The following is a 16970-nucleotide window of genomic DNA, read 5'->3' as shown; positions in this document are numbered from 1 at the left end:
ATAAGACATTTGTCTCTCGAAGTGAGGTATAGTGGAAGGAGAGGTATGTGAGCAGAAATGCTGATTTGTTTAGCCGCAACTATAGATCACTGAGTATTAAAGTTTTCTCTTAAATGTAAGGCTGACAGCCCAGGCATCTTCAAATTTGTAAGGACAAGAAGCCTGATTTACTTAACAAGAATCATAGACCAAACTATTGTTTTTTTTTTTTTTTTTTGGTTCCAGATTCTATTCCTCAGGCAGATCTTCTATATTTTCACTGTAGGTATCTCTCTTTCAGTACTATATGCTGGCACAGATGAGAAACGATAGAAAGAAGGGAGATAAAAGTTTTATAGCCTGATCCACCCAAGAAGGACTCTTCTAAAAACTGGTAGGAGCTCGAAAAATAGTTTGACACGTTGGTGACTTCACAGCATAGTGGCCTGGAGTTAGACCTGCATTCCAGCTCTGCCTTTTTCTGGCTTTGAGTAAGTTTCCCAGCTTACATAAAATCTACTCTGCACTCCTAGACTCGCCTAGTAGTCGCACTTCTTCCACTGTCCCACTTCTTCTACTTCTCCAAACTTACTCTGGCTTTGAGTAAGTTTCCCAGCCTTTCTAAGCCTCAGTTTCCACATCTGTAGATTGGAACTATCATGGAATCTAACTCAAAGGATTGCTTTGAGGATGAAATAAGTGAATGTGCATAAAACACTTAGCACAGTGGCTAGTACATAGTTAAGTGCTCAATGAATATTAGTTAATAAAATATTATAATTGGAGAAATAGAATCCAACTCTTGCCATGTCTTAGTGGAGGCTTTGCGTCCAAGGAGACCTCTTCGACCTTATGCAGAATTCATGGGTGTGATTCTTTTTGAGGAGAAGTTTCAGAACTTTGCTCAGACTCTCAAAAGAACCTATGACCCCCAAAATGTTAGGACCTCATGAATTACATGAATATGGGGACCAAAGAAGCACCAACGTCTTCTTTGTCAACGAATATCATCTTCCCGCCCTCAGACAGTCCTTTGCTATACTGCTGCTATGTAACCTCATGGATCAGCTTGGGATTTAGAAAATCGGAGCTCTCTTTGGTTTAACCAAAATAACCCAAATGGAGAAGTAGAAGAAGTGGGACAGTGGAAGAAGTGCGACTACTAGGCGAGTCTAGGAGTGCAGAGTAGATTTTATGTAAGACACACGTTTCCTTCTCTCTTCTCCCAAAGAGGGCAGCCTCATTTTATTTATCTGACCTTAGCTGATGTTCAGCGATGAAGCAAATCCCTTCAGTCCCTAGTGAGGGTGTCCAAACGCCTCATGAGGCATTTTGGAACACTATTCTGGTTTCCCATTGCGACAGCTGGATTTGGACTCTAAAAATACTTCTTGTCTATAGCAACTTTTCCTCTGTTTGGTTGCAAACCTCACGGAAGTGGAACTGATATCACTACTTGTTGGGCAGAAGTTAAGGAGACAGCATTGCTGTTGGTACGTTTGAGACTGTTTACTGATGGATTTAATAACATCGTTAATGCTGTTCCGACATCACACCTCCTGTCAGCTCTTTTTTTTTCAAGGGAAGATGCTAACTTCCTACTCTGTTAGTATCTATAAAAGAAAGGGGGGGGGGCATAAAACCAAAGAAACTAGCCCATGGAGCATGGGTCACCCCACATGGGATGTTTTCTTTTATCCTTGTGCTCTAACAATGCTCAAAGGAGGACCTCCCACAACTAATTCTTTTCCCTTTGCCATTCAGACCTGTCTTGAGAAATTTCAAGGACTCTATTATGAAGAAAGCTTTTAAGAACCACAGAAATCACATTGCTTTTGAAAGTGCTAATGCATGCGGTGTGCCTTGCCGGCTGAAGCAGCGGCTTCAGAGTGCTTTATCCCTTATCAGTGGTTTAGCTTTGTGAATGAGAAATTCAGAGGCAACTGTGTAATTTTAAATTCTGATTACCACAAAGAAAGAGATGCATCTGGCATCCCAGTGCAGTAGCTTTGACTATTTTTATTTATTTATTTACTTTTGGCTGTGCTGGGTCTTCGTTTCTGTGTGAGGGCTTGCTCTAGTTGTGGCAAGTGGGGGCCACTCTTCATGGCGGTGCGCGGGCCTCTCACTATCGCAGCCTCTCTTGTTGCGGAGCACAGGCTCCAGACGCGCAGGCTCGGTAGTTGTGGCTCACAGGCCCAGTTGCTCCACGGCATGTGGGACCCTCCAGACCAGGGCTCGAACCCGTGTCCCCTGCATTAGCAGGCAGATTCTCAACCACTGCGCCACCAGGGAAGCCCCAGCTTTGACTATTTTAATGGAAATGCGTTGGGACTAGGGGAGCCTTCCAAGGAGGAGAAAGTGATGAAAGACCAAAAGAAAGACATTTTCTCTTTGAGATAAAAGGCCTGTTTTCTATGGTTGTTTCTTTTATTATGACTTTTTCCCCCCACCTGCTACTGGGGCGCCATGCAAATGTATCATTCCAGGAACTGCTTTGTTACCCTTTTTGTGCCTAAGATTTCCTGGAGCAGAGGAAAGAGAGGAAAGGGGTTTTGTTTACAACTCAAATTAGATTTTCACCTTTCAGAGAGCCTTAAAAAATACGGATCAAGTGCTCAGACGGATATTTACCTCCTTGGTCTAAACATCAGGCTACCTTTTGCCTAAAATAAACAAATGCAAGATACTGTCATGTAGCTCTTCCTGTGAAAGGCCAATTTAATCCTCTTTTAGTTGAAAATAGATAAAATGCTGAAGGACTCCTTTAACTAATGTTGATTAGGGTCTGGTAAATGGTATTTTTATTTAAAAAACAAAAACAAAAAAAAAAACACCTTTCCTCCCTAACAGGAATACTCATACTTACAAAGAATCATTCGTAACTGATGCTATTTTAACAATATTAAATATGAGTATAAAGCTTTAGATTAGCAATAGGGATGCTGAGTGAAGGGACAAATCTCTGGTAGGAACCTGCCTTACCACACAGAGGCAGTGATGCTGGAATTCAAAATAGATCTTTTTTTTTTTTTTGTAAATCTCCTACACCAAAGAACAAAGACCCAGATCCTTGGAAACAACATCAAACTGGCATTAATCTGGTCCCCCCCTCCACAAATCCCAGCAACAGATTCATGAAATAATTCTACATTTTTTTGTCCTACATATTTTCAGATGTTTCTTTGAATATTTCTAATTATTTGTTGGTCCCACCAACCCTTCAGGCCTCATGTGGTTGTAGTCCTCTGTGGGTGTGAATAACCGAGGTGATGGATGCCAAAAAGATATGTTAAGTCAAAAATATTCTTCACGGGACCATGGAATGGGCATCTTTCTGGAATATGGGAAGGTGAGACGAAAACCTCTAGGCGGAGATTGCAGAAATAGTCTCTTCAGGAAAGAGACTCTAAATCAAAGGACCCCTGCTTCACTTCTTGTCACACAACGATGCTGACTGAAGGAACCCCTTATATTTATATAGGAAGGGTTCTAGGAAGAACCTTTTGGAGGATCACAGCTTTCCTCTTCCACTAAACCCTTCCCTAATTCCGTCTTCCCTGTTTCCAAGAATCCTGTGAGCCTGTGTCTCAGACAAGTGGATCTCTTTTACATGCAGTGTAAGGCAGACCATCTTTTCTATAACCACATATTTATATACCCAAGCATGCATGGAAATGTAGTGCTGTCGTCTGCTTTCTCTCCTGCTGTGTCCAACACAAATAAGGCTACAAATGACCTCTATGTCAGGAGTCAGCAAACTTTTACTAAAGAACCAATTAGTAACTATTTTATGTTTTGTGGGCCAAGAGGTCTCTGGCACAGATATTCAACCCTGCTGGTCCAGTATGCAATCAGCCATACATAACAAGTAAGTGGACGGATGTGGCTGTGTTATAATCAAACTTTATTCACAAAATCAGGTGATGAGTCCCATTTGGTTTCGGGACCAGAGTTTGTTGACCCCTGTGCTAGAGTCAAGCCTCAAGCAATCTTTGGTCTATGGTGCTGGATATACAATGGAAATGATCCAAGGGAAAACTGACCTAAAGCAAGTTAAAAGCCAATTCAAGTTTATAGGCTCTGTCTCTTGGGTGACAGAAAGATACAGCTTTGTATCAAGTTTCCACCTGGACTGATGTCACCAAAAGGGCTTTTGAAAATCTCTTAAGACTAAACTTTAACAACTTATTGAGCAGATATCCAGTAGAAGTAGGTGCTAAACATATTTGGAGATCAACTTTTAATTTATAAAGTTTTCTGAAGAATATTAATGTACTGGAACTTCTAGAATATTGAAAATTCATGTAAACTCTGTTATGCCACCCACTGCTTAATATACTAAGAGATGTGATTTTCTAGAAGATATTGTATATAAGATTAGAAAGGATCTCATTTTTATAAATCAAAGGTATCACACTTTAATGTAAAAGAGATTTTTTTTCCTCCAGAATTCAGGTAAAGCTGTTTCTCATGACCATGGACAGGTATTCTAGTTGGAGGAAGTTGGGAGAAAAAAAATGTACATTGAAGGACTTAATATGTAATTACTGAATTCTAAAGTCTGAACTGAAATACATAATTTAATCCACGCCGAACTTCCTGCTCATTACCTGATATACCGTAGTCACTTAGCACGAATGAAAATCAGAATTTTCTATCATGTCTGTCCCCATAGGTGCTTGATTTCTATCCTTGGTTGCTATTGTTTTTATTCTATTTGTGATCTGAGTATATTTAGGATTAATTTTTGCAAGTGGCATCACACCAGTCTTTTTTTTTGGCATAAACTTTCCAAGGGGCTGATCTCAGACTTTCATTTAATGATTAGAACAAAATTAGATGAAAGAGGTTCAGGGAACCTTCCGTTTCTTTGTCATCCTTAGAATATGTACTTGAGGTGATAAAATGCAAAGATGGTCTGTCTGCTTAAAAAACAAACAAACAAAACAAACAAACACCTTCGTCTTCAGGTATTTAGCCACAAAGGACCTTAGAGGTACTACTGTTGATCTGAAAGATACGGGGTAGATGCTCCCAGTCGCCAAGGAGGGCCTTTCCTGGCTTGGAGAAACTCTGGGGTGTGGTACATGCAGATTCTGGCGGTGTGATCCTACAGGATATAAGTACTACTGAGCCAGAGCAATTGCATATCTCTTTATGGTTTTCCTTTTTAGACCCTAGTGCTACACACTAAGCAATCTCACGGTCTCACCCTTGAGCAACCCAATTCTTCTGTACGGATATTAAGCAGGAGTGACTGGAGGGACCCTGGGGTCCGGGAGCCAGCAGGGCTACTGGTCAGGCTGGAACCATCCCTCCTCCCCCCCCCACTTCTAAGTGACCAAGCAACACACAGCTTGCTTTTACCTTCCACATGTGCAAAACTCAGCCCGATGCTTGAGTGTCATCTCAAAAATACCAAACCTCTTATTCATTTCCTATGGCACATCTCCCCACTGCTTGTGGAGTAAGAAAAAGCAGAACCCTGTTGAAGAAAAAAACAACAACAAACAAATGCCATTCAGGCCCACAAATATGACCTCGTTTAGGACTGTGGGGCTACTGCTTGCCAAGTGGTATCCAGGATGGCTGAAAGCAGTTACGTCTCCCTTCCAGGCTCCTAGGCGTCCACATCTGTCAGCCACTTGGTTTGCCTACTAGCTTTTAAGATGCCCCAGTCATTGTGAAACCCTTCCCCTCCAATCACTCAAAATAAACTACAGGTAACACAAGATAAATATTGGATGTGCTTCTCCTTGCTGAGTGCATTGTCGTAAGGCATAGGCACGTATCCCCCTCTTTGAACAGAGATAGTGTAATCCCCTGTCCCAGCACAAGAGCTGGCCAGGGTGACCCTGGAGCACGATGATGAAAGTGGGGTGATGGGAGGTAGCTGATGGCGGGAATTAGGGAGCTGCTTCCGCATACGGGGGAGTGGGTACCGCTGGGTCCCCCGGCGACCCAGTGATTCTAATAAAGACACTTGACTCAGTCTATATTAATTTTCAGCGAGCATTTCTGGGGGCATGTGGTACTTTAGATCTGTGATTCTTGGGTCACTGTTCTTAGAGAAGACAACGGTCAACTGAGGAAAATGAATATCCCCATACTGAAAAGATATATAAGAAGATTGCAGGCAGAGAGTTTGTGCATACCTTTAGAAATGAAACGCATGCCTCTAAATTACCTACCAGTCCCCAGAAACGTATTTTAAAATAATTTGGTTTCCTTCGCCACTCTTTGATTTCCGTCTCCAAATAGCTCCTCTTGGGGGTAGGGGTTCCACTCTTAAAGATCTGGATTGACGTGATCATTTTGGGTAGGAGTCTGTTGGATAAAGTCAACAGGAGTGAGGATGTAACAGGTTTTGAGCCATTTTTTCACTTCAAACAGAGACCTATTTCCCATTTATTCTTAGTCTGTCAGGCCACCGAGGAGCTTCTAGCCGACCGAGGAGCAACTGTTTTCCTATTTTGTGCTGACTTACAGCTCCTGTTTTGACTGTGGGATAATACGTGAGTTTGAAGGAAGTAATAAGCTCACAGGAGTTGGGTGAGCCTTTCAAACTTTGCTAAAATCCATCCTCCTAATTCATCCAACCACAAGAGCCCAATACATTTGGATGCAAAAGTAGCACAGCCATGTTGAGTTCCTCTGTCTGACTTCTACGGCACTGCCCCATGCCTAACTTGAAGGGGGAGAAGTTGGCCAGCTGCACAAAAGCTAATAAAGTGTCTGCTTTTACTACAAGGGTCTCAGCCCTTGTAGCGTGACTTGCAAATTCCCGCCATCACTGCCTTGTAATGACACTAGAGGAAAAGACAGGCTGTTACTCACACGTGTAGGCGAATATTCACTAAATGTCGATACACTGTGTGATTCTGCAGGGTCTGGGGAATATTGGGCCCCAATTAGTGTTTTGATTTTTATCATGTATGTGGTGGGGTTGGGATGGCAATGACAGTGGATATCACAGGGTCACCCATGGTTCCTTTTGTACTGAAACCTCATTTTATACAGAGGATATATATATTTATTTATATATATTTATATATATTTATATCACCCACACACGCAAACTCACACACACACACACACACACACACACACACACACACACACACAAAAGGTCTTTGATAGGCTTTCTGTGTTCTAGTAAAAATAGCTGGCAGCCAGGGTCTAAAGCCGAAAAAGGCCTGGATGCTGCCGACAATGTCCACTATGCATCGTCTCTCACAGGCAGACGCTCGTGTTTATCTGACAAGTGGAACCGGTTCCTGCCTGGGACAGGAATAATCTCCCATTGGCGCAGACACAGATCTCGAAGACCTTCTGCCTTGTTCCTGTGGGCGTGTAGGATCCATGAGGCAGTCTCGGTAGTTTGATTTTCGCAGCATCTAACTTAATCTAAAGAGAAGAAACAGGAAGGAAGAGTTAGAGCCTGTCATTTATCCACTTGACATTCCGAAACAGGGGATGAATGTTCAGTTGAAATCAAACGAGCACCTACTATGTGTTTAGAATTGTTGGCACTGGGAATTCAGGGATGAACAAGACAGATAAAGTCTCTACCCTCCCAGAAGCTTGTATTCTAGCCAGACAGCGTTGCACTGGCAATGTCATGTATATATTAGCATTTCGTAAAAGTGTATCATGTAGAACGTGAAGGGATTCCTAGAGTGAAGTAAACTTGGAAATGACAGGGTAACAATCTTCTTTACTATGGGACTTCTCAGACCCTAAATACATCTATGTGCACGGTGGGCCTTCAAGAATATGCAGTACTTCCAGTCTTAAATGATGGTCAAGATTATAACTGATTCCTCCAGGGTCCACATTCTGATAGCTGTTAAACCGTATCTGTGATGTAGTTGCTACTTCTAAATGTATGTGGTTTGGAGTCTGCAGCTGTCTACAGAGACAGTTTTGATAACTGAAAGCTCTATCTGACTAGCTCTTTTGAAACAAATATAGCATATTAGCACATGCCAAACCAATCAAAAGGCAGGCTTGGTATACAGAGGCAGGTGGAGACTGATAACCTGTTAGTAGGTATGGAAGGTGGAACAGAGTTTTGCTTTAAAAACACATTTTTTCTCTTTTAAATAAAATCTTAAGTAGAAAAAATCACTTATGAACACGATAAAGCCACTTTCAAAAGTTTGCATTCGAGTCATATTTTCTTTGGGGATTTGGCTTACCTCGCTTGTGAAAACACGAACAGCTATTCTGTTCACCAAGGCGGGACTGTGTTGGGCTAAGAGAATGAATGTTTGCAGTCTCTCATCTCTTAGCCTCTTGCCACCTACTTAAGTTTTGGCTTGTTCTGATTTGGGATAGCTGTTAGATCTGACTTTTCCATTTTCAGTGAAAGTAGAAACATACAATGTACACTTAGAAACGTCTACCAGGGCTTCCCTGGTGGCGCAGTGGTTGAGAGTCCGCCTGCCGACGCAGGGGACGCGGGTTCCTGCCCCGGTCCGGGAAGATCCCACGTGCCGCAGAGCGGCTGGGCCCGTGAGCCATGGCCGCTGAGCCTGCGCGTCCGGAGCCTGTGCTCCGCGGCGGGAGAGGCCACAACAGTTGAGAGGCCTGCATACCGCAAAAGAAAAAAAAAAAAAAAAAAAGAAAATGTCTACCAGTAAACTAAGTTCCTCTTTAAACAGACGTGTGTGATATACAGTTTAATTATACCAGCCAACTAAATCTTACTTTAAGGTGATGAGAGAGTTTGGAAATAACATTCATTTTTACAGATGTCCTTATAGTTCTGTTCTTGCGATACACACTATTACCTCAACACTTTTACAGATAATGAATTCTAACTTTTATGCGTTGTGGGTTTGGCTTATCATCATGCCGTTCAACATATTTGTTCCAGAAATAAAACCTTCCGATTGGCTCTTTTTGCTGTCACACTGTAGGATCATTACACTGTAGGATAAACTTCAGAGGCAAAGGGAGTGATGCGTCTTAGGAAACACTGGGTCGTTGGAGCTGTGTCTCTCTGGGCTTCTGTTCCTCTCATGCTTACCTCTCCATCTTTGGACTCCAGTCTCAGCTCTGTTCTGCAGGTGGCTTCCATGTTGCCAGCTTCTGCATTTATTTCTACTCCTTTTGGGGCCTCCATCACCAGAGACCGGGTGGGGGACTCCAACCTGAAATATGCACAAGAGTAAGATTAAAGATCCCATTTCACTGTTTTAGTAAAGTTAGGAGGAAGTTGGTGCTCTGAGCATGGAGACAACATTTCAGCATCTGATCAGGGAATTCTAGCTTTGCATGCCTGATCAGCTTTATGAGGGTGGACATAACGTATCTGGGCTTTATCTTCACTGCATATCACAAAGATTGTACGGAAGGTGTTCTAGGATCCTGGCTTCATTCTGTCTTGCACCCAGACAATTATTGCTTCATTAACCAAATTCTTACATAAGTGCTGTTTATTTCTAGAGTAAGGCAATCTCAGGTCTAAACTGAGCTTCCTGAAATTAGCAGATATTCTTTCCACGTTGCCCTGCTTTCTTTGTCTTCCTGGAAGCAGAATTGGATAGAGGTTAAGAAAATAGGCCTAGGGGGCTTCCCTGGGCTTCCCTGGTGGCGCAGTGGTTGAGAGTCCGCCTGCCGATGCAGGGCACACGGGTTCGTGCCCCGCTCCGGGAAGATCCCACATGCCGCGGAGCGGCTGGGCCCGTGAGCCATGGCCGCTGAGCCTGCGCGTCCGGAGCCTGTGCTCCCCAACGGGAGAGGCCACAACGGTGAGAAGCCCACATACAGCAGAAAAAAAAAAAAAAAAAAAGGAAAATAGACCTAGGAGTTGTACATGGCTAACTCAAACCATGGGGCTGCCACTGTATGACCTTGGGCAAGCCCTTCTTCCCTCCTCTCTTTTCCAAGATTTCTCAAAGCCTCAGTTTCTTCATCTCTAAAGTGCTTGAAATGGTGCCTGGCACATTGGAAATGTATAATTAATATGTGTTAAATATTACTATTACTGCTGTTACTGTCGTTATCGTAAAGAAATCGTAAAGAAATCTCAGGCCTTACTCAAATAGGCAATTGTCAAAAGAAAACTCAGAACAGGTAAGTTAGAGGAAAGTGATTTGACTACAGAGGGACAGCGTGAAGAATAGATGTTTTTTGGTGATAGAACTGTTCTGTATCTTGATTGCGGTGGTGGTTATGTGCCTCCATGTGTTTATGCAAACTTACATAATTATACCTCCCAAGAGTGAATTTTATTGTATGTAAATTAAGTAAGTTGAGAGAAGGAGACTCAGCCACATTCTATGCTAATTATTAGGGCAAAAAGAGGATAATGCTTCACAGAAAGAGTTTTGCCTAACTCATTTTGTGCAAAAAATATGAACTAAAACCCAACCATCCTCTAAATATTCCAGATTTTAATACTATCACCAAATTGAACTGAATGAAGATCTCCTTCTCTGTTATAAAGAAAGTATCCCAACTTAGGAAGCATGGACCTCAGGAGTGGCCGCCAAGCCACTCTAAATCAGACCACTTTTCTGCATTTTATTTCTCCACTCCTAACTTTCAGACACTTTGAACGTGTTTAAAAGGAACATCATCTTCTCTGCCAACTGCTGACTCCATGTTCTGCTTCGACCAGCCCCCACGGGTAGGACACACCCTCATGGGCATCAGTAAGCGGCGGGCAGAGCAAGGTGATCTGTGGGGCGCCACCCGGAGCCATCCCAAGCTACATTCCACAGGTGCCAAGACAGGGCTCTTCCCCACTTCCCAGGTCTGGGTCCCTGAGGTGTGCTTCAGAGAGCAGGCTTCTCCACTGATTTTTGTGCTCCCCCTGCAGTGGCTCATCCAGAGTCTAAAAGAGAAACAACAGGTGTCTAGTCCTAAGCAAAGGATTGGCTTGAGCTTCTCTTTCACTCCTTCTTTCCATTCGGACCTCACCCCTTTGTGTGTGGCAAAAATCCCCTATCCTGCCATCTCGTCCTCACAAGACCTTCGCCAAGCTGGTGCTGAGCCAGGTGTGGTTCTACCTCGAACTGTGGTTGACTTCCTTTGCCTGTGGTTCTTCTCACTATAACGTCAGCTCAAGGAAGGGGGTCTTGTTGCTAGAGTGGCAGGGAATGATGTCTGTACAGCACAGCCTTGTCTAGGACCTTAATCCAACGCATCAAGCTCTTCCTATAGCTCACGTCTAAAATCTGAAGATGGTTTTCCGCCATTTTCTTTGCTTCTCTCCTATAAGGTCTGGCTGACTCACATCCCTTATCCTAGTGTTGTCTAACACCTTCTGTTTTCACTGCTATTGAGACCTTTCCCCTCAGGGCATAAGCTTCCCTTCTGACAGTACTGCCAGCTCTCTTCCACATTTGTTCACCCTCTTCTCCAGGGCACTGCCATCCTCCACCTTCCCCAGGGGAGAGCCCTCACGCCATCTTCTCTGTTCCCCTTCTTCCCTCCCTCTCTCCCTCCCTCCGTCACTGCATCAGTTAACGCAGTTTTTAACTCACGACTTCTCCCTACGTAATATATTAGTTCATCTCTAACCTGGACTGTTGAAACCTCCCAAGTTTTGTCTCTGATTCTTCCTTTTTTTCCCCTAATGTACTTGACACATAAAGTGAAGTCAGTTGTGTGTACTTCACACACACCTGAAGTCAGCTTTGAATATGTCACTTCTCTTACCAAAACCGCCACACATTTCTAAGAAAAGATAGGAACTCTTAGACTTAGTTGCCCATTTAGAGCTTGATCTGACCTACTTTGTTAGTCTTATTTCTTGCCATAAACATCAGCTATGCTTTATTGAATACTCACTAGGTGATGGACACTGTGGAACGTGCCTTATATGTGTTCTCTCATTTAATCCCCACAAAAATCCTATGCCTTTGGCACTCCTTCAGTCCTGATTGTACAAGCAAGGACGCTAAGGTAAATGACTTGCTCAGGGTTGCACACCTAGTGAAAGGGCAAAACTAAGATTCAAACCCAAGCGTGTGGTCCAGTATTCCGTATCACTTCCAGAAAAACTGGCTTCCTTTCCTGTCTCTCATATCTTCACGCCATTCTTCGTAATTAAATGTCAAATCTCTCTTCATGGAATATGTACTTGTAGTTCCCAAACTAGCCTCCATAAATAAGGGTAAGGTGGTGGTACTACATATGGCTCAGTGAGACATACTTCCTTCCCTGCAACAGTCCTTACAACTTACTGAAAAGGTTGACATCAAATTCAGGATATGGTGAATGTGTTCATACTTGGTATGTAGCCTTCAAAGTGGATGATTCATACAAAAAGATAGTTGAGAGGGAAAAACTCAAAATAGAAAAAAAATGTTTGGAGCTGGGAGAACTTTATCAGATGGAGTGTTGGCATTTCTGTCATATGAATTCACTTTATTCTTGCCACCTCCCATGGGCTTTGAAATCAGCAGGAGGGCTCCCAGGCCAGAGAAGTGGACTCAGAAATAACTGCTTCCTTTTCCCCCCTCACAGCCTTGGAAGTACCAGGATGACAAGGAAGGGCGCTACTCTGAAACTGTCTCCCAGTGTGAGAGGCTAAGATAAGGTAGAAATGAGAATTTCCTGGCAGCAGGGACAAAACGGTAACTGGCTTTGTGTTTCATACCTCATCTTAACGCCCTTTGTCCTTCAGGCAGACTTAATAGTTTGTTCACATGCTAAATCTTTCCACTGCAAAAAAAAAAGCTCCTACAAGAGCCCTGTGGGGCCTGCAAAGAGCAGACAAAGCACTCTTGCAGTGAAGTCAGTCAATTTCTGACCATAGATTAACAACCAAAACACCACTGCTTAGATGGTATTGAGCAAGGAAAATGGAGGGAGGCTTCCTCCTGATTTGGGGGGCGCTGGTGACAATTGAGGGTCCTGCTGGCTCTTGGAAATGAATACTGCTCCCGTTAGGAGCACATGTGACTCCCGTCTGGGAGGACTGAAGGATCTGAGAATGGAAGAAAGTCTAGGAAAGGAGGTCCAAGGCTGGGCCATGCCCTCCAGAACAGGGGTTCTCAAACAGGAGCAGCAGAATCCCCTGGAGGGCTTGTTAAAACTTAGGTTGCCGGGCTCCACCCCTGAGTTTGATACAGTAGGTTAAGGGTGTTGCCTGAATGCCTGCACTTGCGACAAGTCACGGGTGATGCTGAAGCTGCTAGTTTGGGGACCACACTTTGAGAACCACTGCTCTAAAACAACGTCGTCATATCAGATGCCCACAAAGACTGGAAAGGTGATGTCAGTGAGTGACCCATAAGAAAGCTATAAGGAAAACGGGAGTCTCTGCACAGTCATATATGGCAAGTGATGGAGATGCTCTGGACAGGAGGCAGCTGCTGTTCAAACCTGGCCGATTACTGCCCGGGTTTCTGATGAAAAAACATTTTATTCCAAATCATTACATTTTTGGAATTGATGCAAAAGATTTCTCTAAATAGAAATATGTTATAAAGGATGACATTGACATGAATCTTGTATAGTCACCATCCCTTTTTTTTTTTTTTTTTTTTTTTGCGGTACGCGGGCCTCTCACTGCTGTGGCCTCTCCCGCTGCGGAGCACAGGCTCCGGACACGCAGGCTCAGCGGCCATGGCTCACGGGCCCAGCCGCTCCGCGGCATGTGGGATCCTCCCAGACCGGGGCACGAACCCGCGTCCCCTGCATCGGCAGGCGGACTCTCAACCACTGCGCCACCAGGGAAGCCCCATCCTTTTTTTTAAAAAAAAGAAAATTCTTAGCTTTGTAATTCCCTGAGCTCTTCCTAATCCTAACCACTTCCTTCTCTCAAGAGTAACTACTACTATGAATTTTGTTTACTGTTTTCTTGCTTTTCTTTATAATATTATATTACTACATTTGCCTCCTTAAATGATAAATTGTTTACTACCATGTGTTTTTGGGCTTTATGCACAGAATAATTCCACTCATGTATTCTTCAGTGATTTACTTATTTTTGGCCTCAACATTCTGTTCCTGAGATGCATCCATGCTGTAGCACAGCTGTAATTTATCCTATTCCCCTGGGGTTATCACACATCACGATTTCTTTGTCCATCCTTTTGTTGGACATTTGGCTTGATACCAAGTTTTTGTTTCTACGAAGTCATCTCTGCACATTCTTGTATGTGGATCCTGGTGTTCACTCGTAAATTTTCTTTAGGACACATAGGTGAAGAGTGGAATTGCTAGCTCCTAAGGTATGCTTATCTACAGCTTTATTACTTTCCCACTAGTAATGTATAGAGTTCTGTTTTTTTCTACTTTCTTGCTAGCATTTGATATTGTTTATTATGAGCTGAGTGTGAAATGGGATGCTACTGTCTTTTAAATTTGCATTTCCCAGATGAGTAATGGAGTTAAGGCTCTTTTCATTTGTTGGTAAGCCATTTGGGATTCTTCTTCAGTGAAATGTCTTTTGTCTCTTTTAATTTTTTTTGATTTTGTATGTATGAATTATAGTCATGCTTTTTCTCTTCTGAAAAATAATTGTTTAGAAGTTCTATGTATTGATAATTTCCTTTTTTGAGGCCGTAGTTTATCTTTTCACTCTATGCTTAGCATTTTGGGGTGAAAAAGTTTTATATTTTAATGTCAACAAATTTATTATCTTTTCCTCTAGGGTTTGTGCTTTCTGTGTCTTGTCTGAGAAATCCTTCCTTACACTGAAACCATAAAGTTCTTCAATATTGTTTTTAAAACTTTTATGTTTTGCTTTTTCTAAGTCTCTAATTCTTGGGTATTCATTTTTGTGTGTAGTCTGAGGTTGGGGTCAAAACAGATGCAGATGAAGGATCTCAACATCATATATTGAAAAGCCCATATTTAGCTCTGTCATAAATGATGTTTCCATACACTTATGGGCCTCTTTCAGGGTTTTCTGGTCTGTTTCGTTATTCTATTCATCTATCCCTGTGACAATAATTAATTAAATATTTTAGCTTACTATGATTTTTAAATTCTTTACATTTCATAAGGCAAGTTCTCTTGCCTTGTTCTTCCAGACTGTCCTAGCTATTCTTGGTCTTCCAAATAAATGTCAGAATCAACTGAAGTTTCAACTGAAGGAAGACCTGTTGGAATTTTGATTGGATTTACGTTCACTTCATGATCATTCCATCTGTCACTAGTTTGTTATGTTTTCTTGGATGTATTTCAAAAAAGTTAGTCTTCTCTATGTGGATTCAGCATATCTCTTGTGGCTGCTGAAAATGGTATTTCGGTAAAAATGTATTTCTCTTACACCTATTTCGTTTTCCTGTTGTATTGAGATTCAGGTTTTTGTTTGTTGTTTTGGGTATGTTGATCTTGCAGTTAACACCTAGGTAAATTATCTTATTTTTCACAATTTGTACGCAGGTTGATTTAGGTTTTCTTGGTAGGCAGTAATTATTTTGACAGTTTTATGTCTTTTGATTTCTTATACTTCTTATTTCTTTTACTTTTCATACTGTTCTGTCTAGGACTGTCCAATACAGTGTTGACTAAAAGTAAGGAAACAGCAATCTTGCCTTTTCCTGAACTGATAGCGGTAGCAGTCACCTGAGCCCTGGGGCTTTGGTTTAAAAGACACACACGTACTTGTACACACAGGGGTTTGGAAATACGAGTTGGCTGGTCAACTTGAGCATGTTACTGACATGGGGGTTTTGGGGTTATTTTCTGGTGGGACTAGCATGTCACTAAAGCAGGCCTTCTGATATATTAAAAAAAATTTTTTTAAAGCAAAACAGAAGTTTAGGTTTTAATCATATTTGTAGGGTTTCTAAGTCTTTGTTTTACAGAATTGCCTGTTTGCTTCAGCTGTCTCCTTCCCATCTCTGCTGTTGGAGGAGATGAGGACAGGTCTGGAGTAAAAACACTTGTAATTTTGTGTCCTGGTGTCTATTCTCTAAGTGTGAAATATTTCCTTCCTTTGTTAAGATTCCTTAGGAGTTTTTTTTTTTCCTTTTATGATAAAAACAAACCCCACCTTTGTCCCTTAAAAAAAAAAAAAATTATCATTCAGATTCTTTCATTCTACGGTTTTTATTTTTTCCCAAAATACTTTTTATTGTGATGACAGAGTTCCCTTCTATTCTTATCTTGCTAAGAGTTTCTATCATTCATTGCTATGAATTTTATCAAGTACCATTTTATTCTTCATATATTGAGATAATATACTTCTCCTTAATATATTAATGTGGTGAATTATATTAATTTTCCAATAATAACCCACTCCTAAATTTTTTGGTATTAGTTCGACATTGTCATTACGTATCATCTTTCCTATCAATTTCTGAAACTTAATTTTTTTTAGGATTTTGCACCTGTGTTCGTAAGTGAGTTTATCCTGTAATTTTTCTGTCTTACAATATATTTGTCAGGTTCTATCAGTTTTCTATATTTTGGAATTTTTAATGAAAGATTAGAATTATTTACTCCTTGAATATTTAAATCATTCATAAACCTTCTGGGCATGGAATGACACCTTATTTCCATTTAAAAAATAATTATAGGATTATACAGGTTTTATGTTTCTTCTCAGGTTGATTTCGGTGAGTTATGTCTTCTTAGTATTTTTCTATTTCATAGAAAGGTTTAAACTTCTTGGCAAAAGCTTTTCATAATATTTTCACTTAAAAAAATGTCCCCAACATTTGTAGTTATGTCTTTTGTTGTTCCAAATATTTTTATTCATGTCTTCTTTTCCTCTTTAGCAGTACTGTCAATTATTCATCTTTTCAAAGAGCTAACTTTTGCTTTTGTCAATCCTGTGTTATGTTTATTTCTTGTCCTTAAATTTTCCCTGTCTTTTGTTCTAAATAGAACAACTGCAGAATTATCCTAATCTAAGTTCTAAAATGTGTTGCCACCTTAGTTACTTAAAATGTTCTGCCTTCTTAGTTAATATATTCATTTAAGGACGTGTATTTTTTTGGCAGCATCCCAAAGGAGTATTAATATAGATGTAAATGTTTTGTAATTTTAGCATAATTTCTCCTGTGGTAAGT

General features: G+C 41.5%; 1 protein-coding gene across 1 annotated transcript in view; it reads right to left on the bottom strand.

The window, feature by feature from the left end:
• Positions 1 to 6887: 6887 nt before the first annotated feature.
• SGCD (sarcoglycan delta) overlaps positions 6888 to 16970 on the bottom strand; it is a 409632-nt gene continuing 399549 nt past the window's right edge. The window contains exons 7-8 of the mRNA XM_065873387.1: positions 9017 to 9140; positions 6888 to 7389 (exon numbers count right to left, since the gene is read on the bottom strand). Of these exons, the coding sequence (XP_065729459.1) occupies positions 7216 to 7389; positions 9017 to 9140 (298 nt within the window). The 3' untranslated portion in view covers positions 6888 to 7215. The remainder of the gene's footprint in view (positions 7390 to 9016; positions 9141 to 16970) is intronic.

The sequence above is a fragment of the Phocoena phocoena genome, chromosome 3 (assembly GCF_963924675.1).
Source record: "Phocoena phocoena chromosome 3, mPhoPho1.1, whole genome shotgun sequence".
In the NCBI taxonomy this organism is placed as follows: domain Eukaryota; kingdom Metazoa; phylum Chordata; class Mammalia; order Artiodactyla; family Phocoenidae; genus Phocoena; species Phocoena phocoena.
This window is presented reverse-complemented; position numbering and strand designations above follow the sequence as displayed.